The sequence below is a fragment of the Tetrahymena thermophila genome (genome assembly GCF_000189635.1).
Source record: "Tetrahymena thermophila SB210 genomic scaffold scf_8254431, whole genome shotgun sequence".
Taxonomy (NCBI): domain Eukaryota; phylum Ciliophora; class Oligohymenophorea; order Hymenostomatida; family Tetrahymenidae; genus Tetrahymena; species Tetrahymena thermophila.
In genome coordinates this window covers 483,949-506,029 of record NW_002476212.1, presented here as the reverse complement: position 1 = coordinate 506,029, position 22,081 = coordinate 483,949, and the positions used below count along the sequence as shown (strand labels likewise).

The 22,081-nt window shown below is 20.7% G+C and overlaps 4 protein-coding genes across 4 annotated transcripts; all 4 read left to right on the top strand. All coding sequences in view use genetic code 6, as the record gives it.

Moving 5' to 3' along the window:
* Nucleotides 1-3,122: 3,122 nt before the first annotated feature.
* Nucleotides 3,123-4,928, top strand: TTHERM_00313230 (small GTP-binding domain protein; the record flags this gene model as incomplete). The annotated part of the gene is made up of 2 exons (XM_001033504.2): nt 3,123-3,941; nt 4,044-4,928. The coding sequence occupies 2 exons, from the start codon at nt 3,123-3,125 to the stop codon at nt 4,926-4,928; spliced, it is 1,704 nt and encodes a 567-aa protein (XP_001033504.2).
* Nucleotides 4,929-6,270: 1,342 nt separating this feature from the next.
* TTHERM_000313229 (transmembrane protein, putative) lies at nt 6,271-8,631 on the top strand (the record flags this gene model as incomplete). The annotated part of the gene is made up of 3 exons (XM_012799741.1): nt 6,271-7,122; nt 7,230-8,494; nt 8,586-8,631. The coding sequence occupies exons 1-3, from the start codon at nt 6,304-6,306 to the stop codon at nt 8,629-8,631; spliced, it is 2,130 nt and encodes a 709-aa protein (XP_012655195.1). The 5' UTR covers nt 6,271-6,303.
* A 2,316-nt stretch (nt 8,632-10,947) lies between these two features.
* Nucleotides 10,948-14,065, top strand: TTHERM_00313220 (hypothetical protein; the record flags this gene model as incomplete). Its single annotated transcript, XM_001033503.2, has 5 exons — nt 10,948-11,565; nt 11,683-12,954; nt 13,258-13,335; nt 13,731-13,970; nt 14,045-14,065. The coding sequence occupies 5 exons, from the start codon at nt 10,948-10,950 to the stop codon at nt 14,063-14,065; spliced, it is 2,229 nt and encodes a 742-aa protein (XP_001033503.2).
* Nucleotides 14,066-16,443: 2,378 nt separating this feature from the next.
* Nucleotides 16,444-18,501, top strand: TTHERM_00313210 (ATPase, histidine kinase-, DNA gyrase B; the record flags this gene model as incomplete). The annotated part of the gene is made up of 3 exons (XM_001033502.2): nt 16,444-17,061; nt 17,147-18,402; nt 18,456-18,501. The coding sequence occupies 3 exons, from the start codon at nt 16,444-16,446 to the stop codon at nt 18,499-18,501; spliced, it is 1,920 nt and encodes a 639-aa protein (XP_001033502.2).
* Between the last annotated feature and the right edge of the window lie 3,580 nt (nt 18,502-22,081).

The window sequence follows — 22,081 nt, the reverse complement described above, 5'->3', positions numbered from 1 at the left end:
AAAAATTTTGGAGAAAATTAATAGTTACTCTAATTAATGAGGATTGATTGTATAAATATAATTTCTACAAAAGTAAAATAACTGATTAAAAATTTTAATGTCTTAGAAAATAAATTTTATTTGTATATTATTTTTATTTAATTTTCCTTTTTTACATTTTTAGACATAGTGATTTTAGATGATTTATTTTTATTTGATCATTTATATTCCTTCTTAGAGATAACAAAATATTTATGAAATTTTATTTTTCTTTGAAGTGACTGATGTCATTAATCATTAATTCTTTTTAATTATAAGAATATTTTTGAATTTCTTTTTTAGTAAGTGTAATCCTTATTATTTTTTAATTTTATAAAATTAAAAATATCTTAAGTTCTCTAAAAAATTACTTTGCTTTATTATTTCTTTATAAAATATTTTAAAAAGTGTTATACCAAAATACATTATTCCTTCTTAAATTAGAAAAGGTAAATAAAACTTAAGAGCAAAAACAATAAAAAGCGATACAATTTTATTTTTTTTAAATTTCAATTAATATATTTTTAGATATTATCTATTTTATTGAATATATTATTCGAAAATAAAATTTTCTTCATGATTTAAATAAATCCTTTTTAATTTGGACATTGAGAATGTACATTTTATAAAATAAATATTGCTTAAATATAGATTATTTAAAAATAATTGATGTTAATCATTTAGCAAGCTATCATCAAAAGATAAGGTGGTTAAATGTAGGCTTTAGCAAAATGAAGCCAATATTTATTATTATAAAAAGTTTAAGTAAATTAAGTCTATATTTTTCTATAGTTTCTTAAATATTTTTCTAAATGATTTTGCATTCTATATTTTAAATAACAGCTATCAATAAATGGCTTCTATAAAAATTTAAGCCTATTACTAAAGTAAAAAAATGAAATTTGAAAATAACTTTTAAAGTGTAGTCTTTTTTAAATGATGTTATTTAATATTTATTTTTATAGAAAATATTAAGATAATTATTAACAAACACTCTTCATAAAACAATATGAATATTGTTTTTAGAAAATTTTGAATTTAATTATTTTGTTTGTGATGATATGAATATGTTTTCCTTTTTATTTAAGCAGCTGAACATATATGTTATATATATATAATTTTTTTGAAGTTTTCTATATTGAAAATGAAAAATATTTCTAAATTAAATCAGAGAAAAATTTTTTAAAATATTTGCATATTTGTTATAACAGCCCAACATAAAGAGGCGGCAACAAGAAAATTTTGTCAAATAGGAAAATTTGTTCTGTATTTAAGTTATTTTATAGTCATATTTTTTATTTCTTACTCAAACTTCTCATTCTGTAATTTATTTTGTTTAATTTATATACATTATCCATCAAAAATTTGAAAAATAAAATTTAGTTTTTAAAAAAGAAATTAAATATTAGCCACATAAATATATGAATTTATGGGATATCAAACTAGGTTTCAAACAAATTAAGACTTGTCTTACAAAGAAAACAAAGCTTAAATATAATAATTTAAAAAATATATTAATCTTACTTTATATTATAATGAGGTATATAATAGATAAGTAGAATTATAACCCAACCCCATAAGGTTCATACTTTGATCTTAAATTTTTCACATTTACCTTGAGATAAGAAATTTAATAAAATCAAATTTGTATTATAATCAAATAATCATGAGTCAAAATAAAAACATTATAAACATTTTTCATCTTATGTTTCAATAATCATGAACTCATCAAACAAGATATTTCTTTTACATATTTACATATAAATAAATATATTTATTAAGGATAATTCTTTAATTAATATTGTATGTCCATGATTTAATGACAAATTAAGTTTTTAAATTATTTAAATCAATTTATTTTGACTGGTTGCTTGTTCTTAATACTTATAATAGATAAAATATATAATATTAATAATCATTTACATTTCATTCTAAATAAACAAATAAATAAATTATGGCTCCAAATGGTAAAGGAAGAAAAAAATGTAAATAAAAAGATTTTAGAGTTTTCATATTGGAATTGTTTGGTGCTTATGACTTTTTCTAAAAATAACTTTATTTAATTTACTTACTGGCTGTATTATTTTTTAAATTAACTTTTAGCTTAATCATAAATTGTATAGAAAAAAAATTTTTTTTTTTTAAAAAAACAGTATTAGTCTATATTGTTAGTATATTTATTATTCAATAATAAATACTAAGCTCATAAAATATTATTAAATAAGTAATTACTAATCAGATATTATGATATTATAATAGCTCTAAAAAGTATCATAATAATTACAAATATCAAAATCAAAAGAATACTTTTAGAATTTTAAAATTTACCATGATTTAAATTTGCTTAATGAAATTAAAATAAATATACTTTAATAAAAAGAACAAAAATTAAAAGGCATAAATTAAAGAGAATATTTGTCCTTGGAACACTATCGAAAATTATTTAAGCATCATTTTTAGTGGATTTGCGAGTTCAATATATAAGTAAATTTATAGAATGAAATGTATTATTATGATTATAAACTAAAAAAAAAAATAAGATTAAAAACTTTTTAAATCCATAGCTTGTAATAATCATTACGCTAGTACATTATTAATAGTCAATAATTAAAATAAAAAATTAAATTTAATTAACCACAAAATTGAGTTTTTATAACTTTGAATTACTTTTAAACTGTTTACATGATTATATAAATTGGCTATAAAAATAAAGTCAAGTATAGCTAAACGCCTAATTAAAATCTAGTGGTATGGCAACCTCTAGATATTAATTAGGCTAGGTTTTTAAATAAAAAATAATTTTATTAAAGAATTTATAAAATTTTTAATTTATTACAATCTAATTTCCAAAATTAACTTTTATACAACAATTTACCTTCCTTGATTTCAAAAGAAATTAATTATTGCTTTTTTAGATTATGAGTGGCAAGAATTATAAATCAAATGTGAAAATTAAAATTTAAAGTAGAACATCGCTTATCTTTTTACTATTATGTTACACACATAGAAAAAATAATTTATGATAATAGTTAAATGCAAAGAAAAGATAAACATTATTATTATAAATATAATAAATATATTAAATACAAAAAACTAAAAAGTAAATGAATAAATTTGACATATTTGGTAGTCAGGTTTCAGTAAGATTCTAGGGCTCATAGATCCACTAAACTAAATTTGGTGCTCTCCTTACCATTTTATTATTTAGTTTTGTTTTCATTAGATTAGGGATCTTAATAATCTCAGTGATTTATGGAAAAAATCCAACAGTCCTTTTCTAAGAAAGATAGGTAACGGACCCTAAAAAGTTTGCTATAACTCCTAATACTCTCTCTCTTGCTCTAGGAGTTTTAGATGTTAACTATAACTATTACATTGACAATACCTTATTCATAATATAAGGACTCCATAGGACTAAATAAAATGTATTCAATATCACAACAGGTTAGTATGACTAAATTTTTAACACAAAATTGTTTAATCTAGTTAATTGTACAGATGATCATGTTCCTGACCCTAAATTAAGAGATTTTTTTCTCAAGTCGCAATTTTACATGCATTAATGCATTCCGAAAGACTTGGTAGTTGAGATTGAAGGTTAGTTCAATTCTAATTCTTACCAAGAATTAAATTTCTATTTCACTAAATGTATTGGATAAGGTTGTAAAGATGAAAAAGAAATAGATGCTCTGGTGAACAACAACTACGTCGAATTACTATTCACAGATGTATATTTTGCGCCTGAAAACAAAGACTATCCTTTTGAAAGATTTTCAAGAGATTTGTATTGGATTACAAGCTAAAATCTGCCAAGAGAATCTAGTGTATTTATGAGAAATAATTATGTAGAAAGTGATTTTGGATGGGTCACATCTGATATCTCAACATAAATTTATCCTTCATTCAGCTATAGTGATAGTCAAGTAATTTTATTTTGATGAATACATTTACTAAAGTTATTTTTCTCATTCTTATATCTATTATTTGTTTAAATATTAGAATTTTAATTTTTACTTTTTTATTAGATAGTTGACATTTCAAATGGTTTTTTCTTTCATTTAGTTGTAAGATTTGAAAAAGAGAAAGAAAATTTATATAAAAGGTCTTATGAAAATTTATTTACAATTATGTCATAAATTGGTGGTTTTACTCAAATTTTGCTTACAATTTTTTCATTTATATGCTTGAGATACTCTGAAATTCACTTAGCTAGATCTTTGATTAACTAGTCTTTTGATTTTTAAGATATAACAAATAAACCTAACAATGATATCTTAATTTCGAATCCTACATAATAACAATAAAATAATACAGAAGTAATTGATGATTAAGCAGCTTAAAATAGATAAATATACAAATTTTATAACCCCTCTCCAATAAAAGAAAACTCATTTTAACTAACATCTGCTTATCGTGATCAATGTTCACCAATTTTAACATCTCATTAGAAAGATTCTAATAATAAGGCTGATTTAATCTAGCGAAATGAGCATGAACACATTACTTAACAGATAACTATAAAAGATATCCAAAGTGGTGGAAAAGCATTCACAGATGATGAAATTCTGAAAGATTACAAGAAATAATAAGAATTGATTTAAAATAGATAGAGCATACACTTCAATATTTTTTCTTATATGCTATCTTTCGTAGCTAAAATTTTTTAAAGTTTTAGAAATAAAAAATAGGTGATTGATTACGGTTTCAAAGAGATTGATAATAATTTAGACATAGAGTACATCATCAAAAAATTTGTAGAAATCGACAAATTAAAAAGAATCATACTTAATGATGACTAGCTTACTTTGTTCAACTATATTCCCAAACCATAAATTCTTTATAAAGTAGATAAATAGGGAGTTGTTATTGAAAAAAATTCTTTTTTTTGCAAAGATGATAACTTTAAATGATTTCGAAAAGTTCAAATTGGCCAAGCAAAGCTTAAAAAATATTTTTGAAAAGCAAAAACAAACAAAGATAGACTGTAGTATTTTGAATTTACTTGATTTCAATCAATACGAAATACTAAGCAATTAGTTGGACAAAAAGTAATCCCAATAAAAATACAATTAGATGCTCAAATAAATGTAATTATCAAGAAGATTTTAAAGCATGTATCCAGTATCTCCAAATTTGTTGGCTTGTAAATCAGACTCCATTTTCGAAGAATAACAATAATTAGAAAAACCTAAGTATGAAAATTTCTAACTATAAAATAAATTGAATAAATATTAAACTCATATAATGGTTAGAAATCCTAGTATTTACTCTTGCACTACAAGCTAAGAATAGTAAATTTTTTTAAATATATGAATTTAAAGTAAATATTAATTTTAAAAAGAAAATAAGAATATACTTTTAAAGATGCAATAGAGGAGAATCTCAGATGAATAAATTTTCTTGTTATTTAAATTAAATATTATTATTTTACTATATTTGTTAGTTATATTTTTTATGGATTTTTTTATTTTTAACTGAAGATTATAACTTTTTATTAACTGCTAATTTATTTATTATAATAAATTCTATTCATAAATTTTAGAGATATTATATGATGGACTGCAAGAATGGATACCCTACTTTTATTAAAAAATAACAAAATTTGATTATTTTTTATGATAAATTTGAGATTTTTTCATAAAAATCAAAAGCATTTTTTTATATTTTTTGTACAAATTTATAAATATTTTGATGACGCACTATCTTTTATTCAACATTTCAAAATATATCAGAAATTCAAGTTTGATTTTAATGCTATTTTTAGACTTACTATTTATTTTTAAAAGAATTTAAATATTTTAAGAAATTAGTTTTAAAATATGTGTTGAGATATTTAAAAAGTACTTATTTCGATATATTTATTAAATAAATTGAATAAAATCAAGATAAATTTTATAGTAGAAAATATTGAAGCATATTAAAAAATAATCATCAATAATAAACAAAGAAGATATAAATAAAATTTACTATTTAATTTAAATAAAGAAAAATCATAACATTATTTATTCTTTAATGAATTGGGATTAAAATTTGAAAAACTAATTAATGTTAATAATTGTAAATTAAAGCAAGCAGTAAAAAGTCGTTTTCTTCAATTTATTTCTTACTTGTTTTTTTCTTACTTTGTTTTTTGTTTCTTTTTTGCTAAAATGTAAAATTTTTTATTTCAACAAGAAAAGAAAATTAATTTGGATTTAAAATTATGTTTAAATCGAGAAATAAAGAAGCATTTATAATTAAAATAATCGCATCATAAATTAAAAGAATAAAAAAATTTAAAAGTAAATGAATTAATTTGATATATTTGGCAGTTAAGTTTCTGTTAGATTTAAAGGATCTTAAATTTATAAAACTAAGTTTGGGGCTTTTGTTTCAGCTCTCATATTTGCTGTGATTTTGCTTAGACTAGGAATATTAGTGCACTCTGTAGTTCAAGGAAGGAATCCTACAGTACTCTTTCAAGAAAGACCTGTGTAAGATCCAAGAAAGTTTAGTATTACTCCCGATACTCTTTCTCTTGCTATAGGACTCTAAGATACACATTTTAACTACTATGCTGACAATAGCTTATTCACAATATAAGGAGTACATAAGATTAAAAAAACTGTTTACAATAGTACAACAGGTCAATATGATCAAATTTACACATCAAACAAATTTAACTTAGTTAATTGTACAGATGATAATGTTCCTGACCCTCAATTAAGAGATTTTTTCCTCAAATCTTAACTCTACTAGCATTAATGTATTCCTAAAGATTTGATTGTAGGGATCGAAGGATAGTTCAACTCTGATTTTTACTAAGAGCTAAATTTCTATTTCTATAAATGTAAAGGACAGGGTTGCAAAAGCGACAAAGAAATCAATACCCTTTTGAATAATAACTATGTTGAACTACTGTTTACAGATGTTAACTTTGCTCCAGAAAATAAAGAAAATCCATTTTAAAAATTCTCTAGAGATCTTTATTGGATTAATAGTTAGAATCTCCCAAGAAATGTTAATGTTTATATGAGAAACAATTATGTAGAAAGTGATTTTGGATGGGTGACTCCTGATGTCGAAACATAAATATATCCTTCTTTTAGTTATGTTGATAACCAGGTAATTTCTACTTTAGTTAAATAATATTAATTTGAACGTTTCTTAACTTTTATCAAAATTTATTTGTCCAGTAATTAATTATTTAATTTTATTATTATTATTATTAGATTGCTGATTCCTCTATTGGTTTTTTCTTTCACTTAGTTATAAGGTTTGAAAAAGAAAAAGAAAACTTATACAAAAGAACTTATGATAATTTATTTACAATTATGTCATAGATTGGTGGTTTTTCTTAGATCTTGCTCACAGTATTTTCATTTATTTGCTTGAAGTACTCATAAATTCACTTAGGCAGATCTTTGATTAACTAATCTTTTGATTTTTAAGATATCTCAAAAGAACCTAATTAGGGTACATTGATTTCTAATCCAACATAATAATAGAATAATACTGAGATGGCAGAAAATTAGGTTTATTAAAATTAAAATAACAATAAACTATTTAACTAATCTCCCCCTATGAAAGAAAGCTCATTTTAACTGCAAACCAGTTAGAAAACTCCAGATTAATTATATTAATCTAAAGAAGATAAAATTTCTCTGGTTTAATAAGCACAGATTAATCCATTAGATGATACATAATAATAACAATAAATAAATCAAAGAAATAATTAAAACATAGGTAAATAATTAGCAGACGATGTTATTATGAAAGATTATTAAAAATAGCAAGAAGTGCAATAAAATAGATAAAGTTTGCATTTTAATGTTTTTTTTTATATGCTATCATTTATAACTACGATTTTTAAAAGATTTAGAAATAAAAAATAGGTAATTGATTATGGATTCAAAGAAATAAGTAATAACTTAGACATTGAATATATTGTCAAAAAGTTCATAGAAGTAGATAAACTAAAGAGAATTATACTAAGTAACGATTAGCTGACTTTATTTAACTACATCCCTAGACCATAAATACTTTATAAAGAAGACAAAACGCAAGGAGTTATAATAGAAAAAAATTCTTTTTTTAATAATGATGATAACCTCAGTGATATCGACAAATTTAAAAAGGCTAAGTAATGCTTTAAAAATATTGCTGAAAAGTAAAAGCCTACTAAAATTGATATAAGCATCCTAAATCTGCTTGACGATAAATAATATGAAATATTATCTAGTAAATTAGATAAGAAATAATTCTTATAGAGATAGCAATCAATTTTAAAAGAATTATAAGCCATGCAACCTGTTTCACCATCTTATAATTTATCATAAGGTATGACTACAAAATTTGCATTAAAACACCCAAATTCAGAAGAAGGAGTATGTGATAGTATAGAAGATTGTTTTGATTCAGGCAAAATAAAAAAATACTCTACATTTAAAAAGGTAAGAAATCCAAGCATGTATTCTACAATTTCAGACTAAGAAAAGTAATTATTTATTTATTTATTTATTTATTTATTTATTTATTTATTTATTTCATAAAATTAAAATGATGATGAATCTTTTTATCAAAAATAGAATTGTCAATTACTCCTAAAAAGATTCAATTGATGAAAAATACTGATGAAACTTTTAGAGATCTCTATTTTTTACAAAATACTACATAAGTAGATAGTAAAATTTTAGAATAAATTTAATTAGTTATTAATAATATTTATTAATCAATTAAAATAGATATATTTTTGTTTTTATTTTTATTATTTTTATTTGTTTTAGCACTTTTTATTTCTGATATACTTACTTACTTACTAATGATTTTTTATATTTAGATATTTACAAAAAATATTTATGTAAAAATTAAGCCTAATTATAAATTAGTCTAATCAAGCTTATTAGTAATTAATTTGTTAATTAGATGTGAGATTCTAATTAATTTATAAAAAAATAATATTTCAATTTTTATAGAGTTTTTAGTGTTTGTTATTGTGAATCAAGTTAAAAGATAAATAATTAATTTTAAGTTTTCAGTAAAAAATATTTAAAATTTTAAAAAGAAAACGCGAAATTAATATATAAAAAAATTTGAAACAGTGTGAATTTCAAAGTTCTAATATTATTAAAAGTAATTAAAATTGAATTAACCACAGAAGCAGATGGAACTAATGATATTTCATAAGAGGTTTTTTAACTTATTCTCGAAATTTAATAAACTATGTTTACTTGTCCTTTTTAATTTGAATTATCAAATATTTTAATAATAATCAAATAAATTATTTTGAATAAAAGCTCAATTTATTTTTCTGTGATTATTATTTTAATGTAATATGGTATTAATAGCATAGTAATAATTAATCATATATTATAATATTATATGAGCTTAATTAAAACAAATAAAATAAATTTTAATAAACTTTTGTTAAAATTTGATAATAACAAACAATAAAATTCAAGTATTTAAAAAATTAAATTCTAAAGAATAAATCATATTTATAAATAGGAAAAAATGAAGATAGGAGTGTAAGAGATTTCATAAAATAAATGTTAATTCTTTTTTAAATTCCAAAAATAAATTTATTATTTATTTATTAATTAATTAATTACACTTAGTATTTTTTACATTTAACTAAAATATCAATTTTATAGAAAATATTTTTAATAATATAAAAAAAATATTAGCCTCTACAATCTTTAAGATATGATAGATTTATATTCTCTTAGATTTATTAAGTTAATCAAGTGTGATATTAATTACTCATATATTATGATAAAAAAAAAGTTATCAAAGATTTCATATCAATTATAAATTAAAGTTAATATAATAATTTTTATATTTTATAGTAATATATACAATAAAATTTAAAATGGCATTTTACAAAAATTGCATATTTAAATGAATATTTACTATTAAAAAATTAGTATTTTTATTCATTGATAAATAAATAAAAAGATATTGGCACTAAGAAACTTGCTGAGTATTTTTTTATAATTAAACAAATAAGAGTTTGCAGAGTCAATATAAATTAGATTTAAATGAAGAAACAAATTATTATTAATAGTCCTAATTAATTAAAAATCTAAAAAGGAAGTTAAATATAATAGGTATTTTGAAATCAATACTTTTTAATAAACTTTAACCATAAAACTTTGATAATCTTAAGTAATTTTGATACAAATAAATTAAATTTCATTAAAAGCATGAGAAATAATTTATAACGCTAGATTACTACGATAATTTCTAATTCATTTAAAATAATGTTTTGAATTCATTTAAAAAAATTCAATAATAATGAAATCAAATATTAAATTTAGTAACCAAAGCATTATGCTATATTTCAAATTTCATATAAAAATTAGAGCAGGGTAGATATAAATTTATGATATCATTAAAAACATATATATATTTAATAAAAAAAAAAAAAATTTTTTTTAAGCTAATTTTTGTATTCAAAAAACTCCCCAAACAAATATTAATCAAAAAATACATATTTTTAAATAGATTTTAAACTTTATTACACAATTTCTAGTGCTATTTTAAATGTAGAAAATTTTTTGTTTTGTTATAATTAGATTATATCTTTTTTTAAGAAATTTAAGTAAGGCACAAAAGTATAATTTAAAGTAAAAGGTTGCTTGGATTTTAATATATTTCTTAAGTGACAGATTTATCATCATAATTCAAAAGATAATAATAAATTTATAAAATATTAATCTAAAAAAAATATAAAAATTTTGAACATCAATGAATCAATTTGATATATTTGGAAGCTAAATTTCTGTTAGATTACATGGATCATAGATACATAAAACTTAATTTGGAGCATTCCTTACGATTATCTTATTTAGTTTTATATTAGTTAGATTAGGAATCTTAGTATTTTCAGTAATTAATGGAAAAAATCCAACAGTGCTTTATCAAGAAAGATAAGTATAGGACCCAAAAATGTTTTCCATTGCTCCAGATACTCTCTCTCTTGCTTTAGGAGTTTCAGATATGAAATACAACTAGTATATTGATAATAGGTTATTCACAATATAAGGTGTACATAAGACTAAATAGAACGTATACAATAGCACAACATGTAAATATGATCAAGTTTTTAGTGAAAAAGTGTTTAATCTAGTTAATTGTACAGATGATCATGTTCCTGACCCTTAATTAAGAGAGTTTTTTCTGAAGTCTCAACTCTATATGCATTAATGCATTCCGAAAGATTTGTTAGTTGAGATTGAAGGATAGTTCAACTCAGATTCTTATCAAGAACTAAATTTCTATTTTTATAAATGCACTGGATAATATTGTAGAGATGAAAAAGAAATTAATGCTTTGGTGAATAACAACTACATTGAACTTTTATTCACAGATGTCTATTTTGTACCTGAAAACAAAGATAATCCTTTTGTAAAATATTCAAGAGATTTATACTGGGTTACTAGCTAAAATCTCCCTAAAGAGGTAAACATATTTATGAGAAACAATTATGTAGAAAGTGATTTTGGATGGGTTACATCCGATATCAAAACATAAATTTATCCATCGTACAGCTATAGTGATAATCAAGTAAGTTTTAATTTGATGAATTAATTTAATAAAGTTATTTGAGTTATTTGTTCTTTTTCTTACTTATCTTTATTATATATTCATCTAATAAAATTTTAATTTTTAATTTCTTTAAAGATAGTTGATACTTCTAATGGATTTTTCTTTCATTTAGTTATAAGATTTGAAAAAGAAAAAGAAAACCTATACAAAAGATCTTATGACAATTTATTTACAATTATGTCTTAAATTGGTGGTTTTTCTCAAATTTTACTTACAATTTTTTCTTTTGTTTGTTTGAGATACTCCTAAATTCACTTAGCCAGATCTTTAATTAATAAATCTTTTGAATTTTAAGATGTAAGTAATAAAACTGATTAGGGTATTTTGATTTCTAATTCGACTTAGTGTTAAAATAATATAGAAATAATTCAAAATTAATCTTAAAATAAATAAATGTAAACATTATTCTGTCCCCCTTCATTAAAAGGAAGCTCATTTTAATTAAAATCTCCTTCGTGTGATACATGTTCGCCAATTTTAGCATAAGATTTGAAAGTTTCTAAAATAGATTTTACTAAACAAAACTAACATTAAGAAAAAACATAATAATTATGTCAAAAATATACCAATAATATAAGTAAATAATTAACTGATGAAGAAATTATGAATGATTACAATAAATAATAAGAAATAGTTTAAAATAGGTCAAGCTTGAACTTCAATATTTTTACTTACATGCTATCTTTCGTATCTAGAGTTTTTTAAAGCTTTAAAAATAAAAAACAGGTGATTGATTATGGAATCAGAGAGATTGATAATATCTTAGACGTAGAATATATAATCAAAAAATTAGTAGAAATCGACAAATTAAAAAGAATCATATTTAATGACGACTAGCTTACTTTGTTTAACTACATTCCAAAGCCATAAATTCTTTACAAGTTTGATGCAACATAGAGAGTTATTATTGAAAAAAATTCATTTTTTAATGAAGATGATAAATTAAATGATTTCTAAAAATTCAAAAAGGTAAAGTAAAGCTTTCAAAACATTTTTGATAAGGAAAAACAAACAAAGATAGAAAATAGAATTATGAATTTACTTGATGCAAAATAATAAAAAATATTATGCAATTAGTTAGATAAAATGTAGTTCAAATCATAATAACAATAAAACCAGCACAGAATCTCAGAAAAATATATTTAAAACTAGTGTTCTCAATCTCGGAATGAGTTAGCTTATGAAAAAAATTCCAATTTAGAAGAATAAACTTAAGAAAATAAACTTAAATCTAAATATTTATAACTATAAATGAAACTAAATAGATATTCAAATATAAAATCAGTGAGGAATCCTAATATTTATTCTTAAATTACAAACTAAGATTAGTAAATTTATTTTTTACATGTAAATTAATTAACTAAATTTTTATTTCATATAGAAAATAAGGGTAAATCTTTTAAAATGTTGTATAGGACAATCTCTGAAAATAAAAGATTTCCTAGTAAAGTAAAAAAAAATATAGTAAGTAACTGTTAAAAATGTTATTTATTTTATAATTTCATTTATTATTTATGGATTTTTGTATTTTATGGAAGAATTTAATTTTTTATTAATTATCAATTAGTTATTTACCATTTAAAATTTTTAAAAAATTAATCAGTTAAATAAGGTAAATAGAGTATTTTATTTTATTTTTTTATTTTTTAGAAAGAAACAATTATTTATCCTAAAAAATAAGATATTAACTTTGAAAAATCTATGAAACAAAAACAAAATACCTATGAGGTAAATCATCATTAATTAACATCTTAAATGATTTTTCTGATTCCTAAAAAAGTGTATGATTTTATTCAAAACACATTTTTTTTATTTCAAAAAAAAGCTTACTTAAATAATTTAAAGAGAGCTAACAAAATATGCTTATAATATTTGTTTTGAAATGCCTCAGAGTTTAAATTTAATTATTGATCTAGTTTTAAAAATTTATATTCATTTTTATTTTAAAAAATCAATTAAAATTATTTTAGTTTATAAAAAGTATTAAATATAAAAAATAATTTAATTTCAATAATATATCTACTATGTATCTATCCCCTTCTTAGGAGAAATTTATTTTTTTAATATTAAATTTTTATGAAATTTGAATGAATTTATAAATAAATCTTTCATTTTCATATAAGGGTATAAATATTACCCAAATTACAGTTACCAAAACTAAATTATTCTATTCTTCAGATGAACTTCCCTCTTTACGCTTTCTTAATCCCTTAATTAATTTAATTTGGTTAAATTATTTAGATGTATTTTTAGAAGTTTTTGTCTAAGGAAGAAAAACAAAATGTTTATTTTTGTTATAAATAATAAGCATGGGTACAGTTCAAGGTGTATTAAGAGCTAGACTTGACCAATTACAAATCATAGTAAACAAATTGTATCCTAAGATAAAACAATAATACATTATAAGTGAAAATTAATTAATTTGATTAATTAGTAGGTCAATTTAATTAATGTTTGATTTAATCGATCAAATAAATTTAAAATTAAATTTGAGTCATTTATTTTAATTATCTAATTTTCTGTTACTTTATTCAGTTTATTGTAGTTAGTAAGCTCAAAATTTAAATAAAAACAATCCTATTGAAATATTGGAAGAAAATACTAGTATAAGACCCAAAATAGTTTGCTATAACCCCTGATACTCTTTCTCTTATTAGAAGACGCACAGGCACAAGTCTAAACTATTATACTTACATAAGCTTATTAACAATATAGGAAGTATAACCTAGTTAATTTTACACATAATAATATTCCTGACTCTCAGATAAGTAAGTACCTCCTCAAGTCTCAGCTCAATATGCCTTAAAGCACACCTAAGAATTTGTAAATAGTGATTGAATGATGGTTTAACTAAAATTTTTAAGGGAATTAAATATCAATAAATGCAAAGGATATAGGTGTAAAAATGGCAAATAATTTAATGATCTGTTGAATAATAACTTTATTGACCTTTAATCAACAAATATTAACTTTATTACAAAAAATAAAGGAAATCTGTTTAAAGTTTTTCTAGAGATGTTTATTGGATTAATTATTATTATCCCTTTAAATATGTTGACGTTTTATGAGGAATAATTCTCCGCTGGAACGATTTCAGATGGGTAACTCCTGATTTCTAAACTTAATTATATTCTTCTTTTAGTTATGTGGATAACCAGCTAAATTCTACTAGTCAATTATATATTTCTTAATTTAGATTAAAATTTATTTGTCCAGTATTTTATTATTTCAATATTTGTTATATATTATTAAAAGTAATTCAAATTTACTTACAACATATGAGAGAAGAATTGAAGGAATTTAATATGATGAAATGATTAGAAAATGCTTTTATTCACTTAATTTATTCCCAAAATTTTAAGAATTAAGTTTGTTTGTAATTAGTATTTTGAAATCATAAAAGTATTAGCTGGAGATATTAATAAAAAAATCAATGATAAATCATTTTTTTAAATGCATAAACTTATTTTTTTAGGGACTTTTAAATTAATTAATGTAAAATAGGGATAATAACAATACAATGATAATTATCTTTTAATTTATATTATTATTCTATTTTATTAGTGAAGTAAAATTAACATAAATTTGAATAAATAAAATTTTAGCATTTTAAAATCTCCTTTTCCCAAGAATATGTATATTTAAATCTAGAAAAAAAGTATTAAAAGCAAAATTTAAGAATTTTAGTATTACAAAGCTTAAATTGCGTATTAAAATTTTCAAAAAATAGCTTTATTTAATTTTATTGCTTTTTTAAATTTTTGATTTAGCTTTTAATTGTTTAGTAAATTTTTAATAGAAAAAGGAAATTCGTTTACAATCTACAAGCTTTCATTGATTCATTATTTTCTTAGATTTAATAAGTTAATAAAATATTTTTAAATAAGCACTTACGAATTTATATGTAAAACCTAATTATTATTCAGAAATAAAGAGAAGTAAAAATATTTTAAAAACCTTGATTATTAATTTTGTAAGCATTTTTTAAAAATGAGTTAGAAAAATCAGTTTAACATAAACTAAAACTATAAAATAACTCTTTTTTTATTACCCAATTTATTAACTAACTTCTTATGAGGAAAAAAAATTTAAAAATAGTTTTGAAACCAATAAATTATATACATCTTATACCTTAGTACTTTGATAAAGATCAATTTATATACACTAGAATTTATTACAAGCATGAATTTTTATTAAGCTGGATTGTTTTTACAAGTGTTTACATTCTAATAATAAATTTATATAAAATAATGCAAATACTAAAATTAATATTAATATATTCATCTGAATTACAAATCTTTCAACATTTAATTAAAAATCAGAGCAAGGGTATTTGTGAAAATATTTTTAATTTAATTACAAACTAATATTTAACTAATTCAAAATTAAAAAATTTAATTTTATTAACTTGTTAAAAAAAAGCCTTACTTTTAAAAGAAATTAATTGTTAACTTTTTAGGTTATGTTTTTTTCCAGAATTTTAAATAAAATAAGAAAAATCAAATTAAAAGTAGAAGATAACTTATATTTTTATTGTTCTACCAAATGTTATTAAAAAGATCATTTATTTATTTAAATTATTATTAAAAATATATAAAATATAAATATAAGAAAATACAAATTGCTTGAAAATAAATGAATTAATTGGACATATTTGGTAGTCAAGTTTCAGTTAGATTTTAAGGCTCATAGATCCATAAAACTAAATTTGGTGCTTTCCTTACTGCTATCTTATGTAGTCTTATTTTGATTAGGTTGGGAATCTTAATATCATCAGTGATTAATGGAAGAAATCCAACAGTGCTTTACTAAGAAAGATAGGTATAGGACCCTAAAATGTTTGTTATAACCCCAAATACTCTCTCTCTTGCTTTGGGAGTTTTAGACATTAACTATAACTACTATATTGACAATACCTTATTCACAATACAAGGAGTGCATAAGACTAAAAAAAATGTCTACAACAGCACAACAGGTAAATATGATTAAGTTTTTAACTCAAAAGTGTTTAGTTTAGTTAATTGCACAGATGACCATGTTCCTGATCCTCAACTAAGAGAGTTTTTTCTCAAGTCTGAATTCTATATGCATTAATGCATTCCAAAAGACTTGGTAGTTGAGATTGAAGGATAGTTCAATTCTGATTCTTACCAAGAACTAAACTTTTATTTCTATAAATGCTCTGGATAAGGCTGCAAAGATGAAAAAGAAATAGATGCTCTGGTTGACAACAACTACATCGAATTATTATTCACAGATGTCTACTTTGCACCTGAAAACAAAGATGATCCTTTTATAAGATATTCAAGAGATTTGTATTGGATTACTAGCTAAAATCTCCCAAGAGAAGTTAACGTATTTATGAGAAATAATTACGTAGAGAGCGATCTTGGATGGGTCACATCTGATATTTCAACATAAACGTATCCTTCATTCAGCTATAGTGATAATCAAGTAAAGTTTTTTTCTCCTTCTTATTTATATATATATATATTTATTTATTCAGTAGAATTTTAATTTTTACTTTTTTGATTTACAGATAGTTGATACTTCTAATGGTTTTTTCTTTCATTTAGTTGTAAGATTTGAAAAAGAGAAAGAAAATTTATATAAAAGGACTTATGACAATTTATTTACAATTATGTCATAAATTGGTGGTTTTTCTCAAATTTTGCTCACAATTTTTTCATTCCTTTGCTTGAGATACTCATAAATTCACTTAGCTAGATCTTTAATTAACTAGTCTTTTGACTTTTAAGACATAACGAATAAACCTAATTAGGGTATTTTAATTTCGAATCCTACATAATAATAAAATAATACAGAAACAATTGAAAATTAAGCACCTTAAAATAGATAAATAAACAAATTTTATAATCCCTCTTCAATAAAAGATAACTCATATTAACTAGCATCTGCTTAGCGCGATCCAGGTTCACCAGTTTTAATTTCCGATCACAAAGATTCTAAGGATTATTACACCTAGCGAAATGACCATGAAGACGTGTCTTAATAAATAAGTAAAAGACATACTCTAAGTGCAGGAAAATAATTGACTGATGAATAAATTTTGAATGATTACAATAAGCAATAAGAAATTAATTAAAATAGGTCAAACCTAAACTTTAATATTTTTTCTTATATGCTATCTTTCATAAGTAAGCTTATTAAAAGTTTTAGAAATAAAAAATAGGTGATAGATTATGGATTCAAAGAGATTGATAATAACTTAGACATAGAGTATATCATAAAAAAATTTGTAGAAATCGACAAATTAAAAAGAATCATACTTAACGATGACTAGCTTGCTTTATTCAACTACATTCCCAAACCATAAATTCTTTACAAAGTCGATAAATAGGGAGTTGTTATTGAAAAAAATTCATTTTTTAATAAAGATGATAACTTAAACGATTTCGAAAAATTCAAATAGGCCAAGTAAAGTTTTAAAAATATTTTTGAAAAGCAAAAGCCTACAAAGATAGACTACAGTATTTTGAATCTACTTGATGCAAAATAATATGAAATACTATGCAATCAGTTGGACAAAAATTAATTCTAATAGAAATACATGTAGAAACTCTCAGAAATTCAATTCTCAAAAAACATCTAAAGCTAGAGTCATGGATCTCCAAATTTGTTAGTTTGCAAAAATAATATAGATTTAGAAGAATAAATTTAAATAGATAAGTTTAAGTCTGATGATTTCTAGTTGTAAAATAAATTGAATAGATATTCTACTCATATAATGGTGAGAAATCCTAGTATTTATTCTAGCATTACAAACTAAGAATAGTATTTTTTTTTTACATACATACATACAAATGACTAAATTTTATATAATATAGAATATAAGGTTACATGTTTTAAGATGCTGTAGAAGAGAATCTCTGATGATTTAATTTTCCTTGTAAATTAAAAAAATAAGAAGAGTATTAATTATTAATATATATTTTTTTATGTAATTTCTTTTTTATGAATTTTATGTTATTAATTGAAGATTTATAATTTTTTATTTACTATTAATATACTTTTAAAAAAAAATATTATCCACTAATTTTAATCAGATTAATTTTAATTAATCAGAAAACTAAAGTAAAAATTAAAAACTTATAACAAACAATCAAAAAATATATTGTATTTAATTTATTTTATAGTAGAATCTTTATTTAATAAATAGTAAATATATTTAATATAAAAATTATTTTGCTATAATTAGGGGTGGGAATTACCCTAATAATTAATGAGGATTTATAGTATAATTATCGTTGTTACTGTATAAGCAAAATAATCTATTATAAATTTTAATGCCTTGAAAATAAATTTTATTTGTATATCTTCTCTTTTATTCTTAATTTTCCTTTTTACATTTTTAAAGCTAGCTATTTATGATGATTTATTTTTATTTGGTCATGTATTATATTTATAATTCTTAAATATAATAAAATAATATAAAATTTTATTTTTCTTTGCAATTAATGATACTAGGAATTAATAATACTATTTAATAATAAAAATATTTTTTGAGATTCTTTTAATAAGTTAATTATTTTTATTATATTTTAAAATTAAAAATGTAACCTGAAAATACCTTTAGTCCTCTAAAATACCAAGCTATTCGATTTTTATTTTATATAATATTAATGAATAGAGTTATAAAAGCAAATCATGTATTCTAAAATTAGAAAAAGTAAATAAGCTTCAGAGAAAAAACAAATAGAGATCCAATTTTTGTTTTTGAAAGTTTCATTAATATAATTTTTTATTTATTCTATTTCAATGCATAAACAATATTCTCAAACACAATTTTCTTCATGTTTTAAATCCTTTTAATTTTTTTCTTTAGCATTTGCATTTTTAAAATAGTTATTGAGTAAATTGGAATATTTAAATGATTTAAAATAGTAAATAATTAATGTTAATTATCTATAAAAATATAATCAAAAGATAAGGTAGCTAGATATAATAATCATGCGACACTAAAAAGTAGAAGATACTTATAACACATAGTTTAAGTATTTTAATAAGCTTCAACTATCTTTTCTATTTTTTAAATATTTTACAAAATGATGTTATGTTCAATCTATTTTAAATAGCAACTATGAATGAATAATATCTATTAAATTTTAAGCATTCTAGTAGTTAGAAAAAATCAAATTTGATAATAGCATTTAACGTTTAGTATTTTTTAAATATCTTATAATAATATTTTTTTTTATAGATAAAATTATGATGACTATAAATAAATACTACTCTTAAAAAATATCAATTTTGTTTTTAGAAAGTGTTACATAGAATTATTTAGTAATGCTAAAATATGTTTCCTTTATATATAAAGTTGCTGAATATATATATTTGTTGTAAAATGAGCTTATTTTGAAATTTTCTTTATTGAAAATGAAAAATATTCTTTATTATGATTTTAAATTTTATAAATGCTTGTAAATTTATAATAGCAACCAAAAATAGAGAGATAGCGACTAGAATTGCGCCAAACATGACAATTTGTTCAGTATTTAGATTATTTTATAATCATATATTTTTATTTCTTACTAAAACTACTCATCCTTGAGATAATTTTTTTTAATTTGTTTGTATTATCCATTGTAAAATTGAAAATAAAATTTAGTTTTTAAAAAAGAATTTAAAAATAGCCACATAAATATAAAATTTTAGAATAACAATTTATGATTGAAACAAATTATGACTTCTCTTACAGAAAAGCAAAGAAAAAAAATTTAAAATCATTTAAAACAAATTTATATAAATGTAAATATATTTTATATTGATCTTTATAATTTTATTCAATTATAAAAGATTTTCACATATCACATTAGAAAAAAAATAGTTGAATTATAAAAGTGCTTACATTAATAACTAATCATTTCATTTTTAAAAATCTGTAATTTAATAGCAATTCTGCTCGATCAGAAACTTTTGAATATACTTATATTTAATTATCAAAAAATAAATAAATTAGTTTACTTAATTAATTTTGATGTCTTTATTAAAATAAGTTAATGTAAATCAAATTAAATGGCAAGCAAAATATTCAAATATTTTTTATCTTAATGTAGCCAATCTAAATAAATTTAATTGTTTTGAAAGATTTAAGCTTAAATTGAATTAAATTAAAAATATTATAATACATAAAAACAACTATTATAAAAATATAAATTGTTAAAAATTGTAACATTAGCTTTAAAAACAATAATAGAAGGCTTGAACACCAATATTAAAAAAATATTAATTTATGCTATTTTTATTGATTTTCTGGAAATAAATCATTACTCTCTTAATCTACAAAAATTTAATTCATATTAGTGTAATTTTATTCGCAAATCAAAAAGGTTCTAAATTTACATATGAATATAATTTAAAAGCAATTTGAATTTATTTATAAAATTAGGATTGAAAAAATTAAAAACCTTTAATCAATATATTTTTCTCTGTATATGTTATTCATTCCTTAAAAATTATGAATTATATTTTGCTGTAAATTTTATTTCTGAAAAATCAATTAGATTGTTTGTCTAATACATATATTAATAAAATCATCAATTATAAACCATATTTTAAGTAGCAATTAAATTTTTTTTAGTAATTATAATTTTAATTTATCTAAAATAAGGTAAGTAATCATGATAGTCATTTTTCTATTAGTTTATGGTAATAATATGGTTTCATTAATTTAAAGAAATAAAGTAAATGTGTATATATTATATTTTTATCAATATTTCATATTAAAAAAAAATAATATTTTAAATATTTTATAAGTTTAATTCTCAAGAATAAATAATAATTAGATATCTGAGAGAGTGTAAATAGAAAAATTTAAGAGTTTTCATATTGGAAACTGATTCCTTAATTGACTTTTTCTAAAAATAACTTTATTTAATTTTATTACTAGCTGTATTTTTATTAAATTAACTTATAAACAAACCTTAAGTTGATTAGGAAAAAAAATTTTTTTTTTTTTTGATAAAAAAACGATATTAGTCTAGTCTTTCATTACAATCTTTAAATTTCGATACATTTATTATTAATTGTATTTATTAATTTTATAAAATATTATTAAATAAGTAATTATGGATTAGATATTATGATATTATAATTTCCTTTATACTCTCATATTTATTGTAAATATCAAGATCAAAGGAATTTTTTAGAAAATTAAAATTTATCATAGCTTAAATACGCTTAATAAAATTCAAATATATACATAAAAAAAATATAAATATTATGCATAAACAAAGAAAAGGATATTTGTTCTAAGAACCTTACTTATTTAAGCACTATTTCAAATGTTTTTGCGAGTTAAAAAAATAGTTAAATGCAAACTATGAAATACACTATTATGTTTACCATAATAAATTTAATATCTAAAAAGAAAATAAAATTTATAAATTATTTTTAAATCCATACTATGTAATTAAATTTTACGTCTGTACTTTTTTAATCGTCAACCTAATTA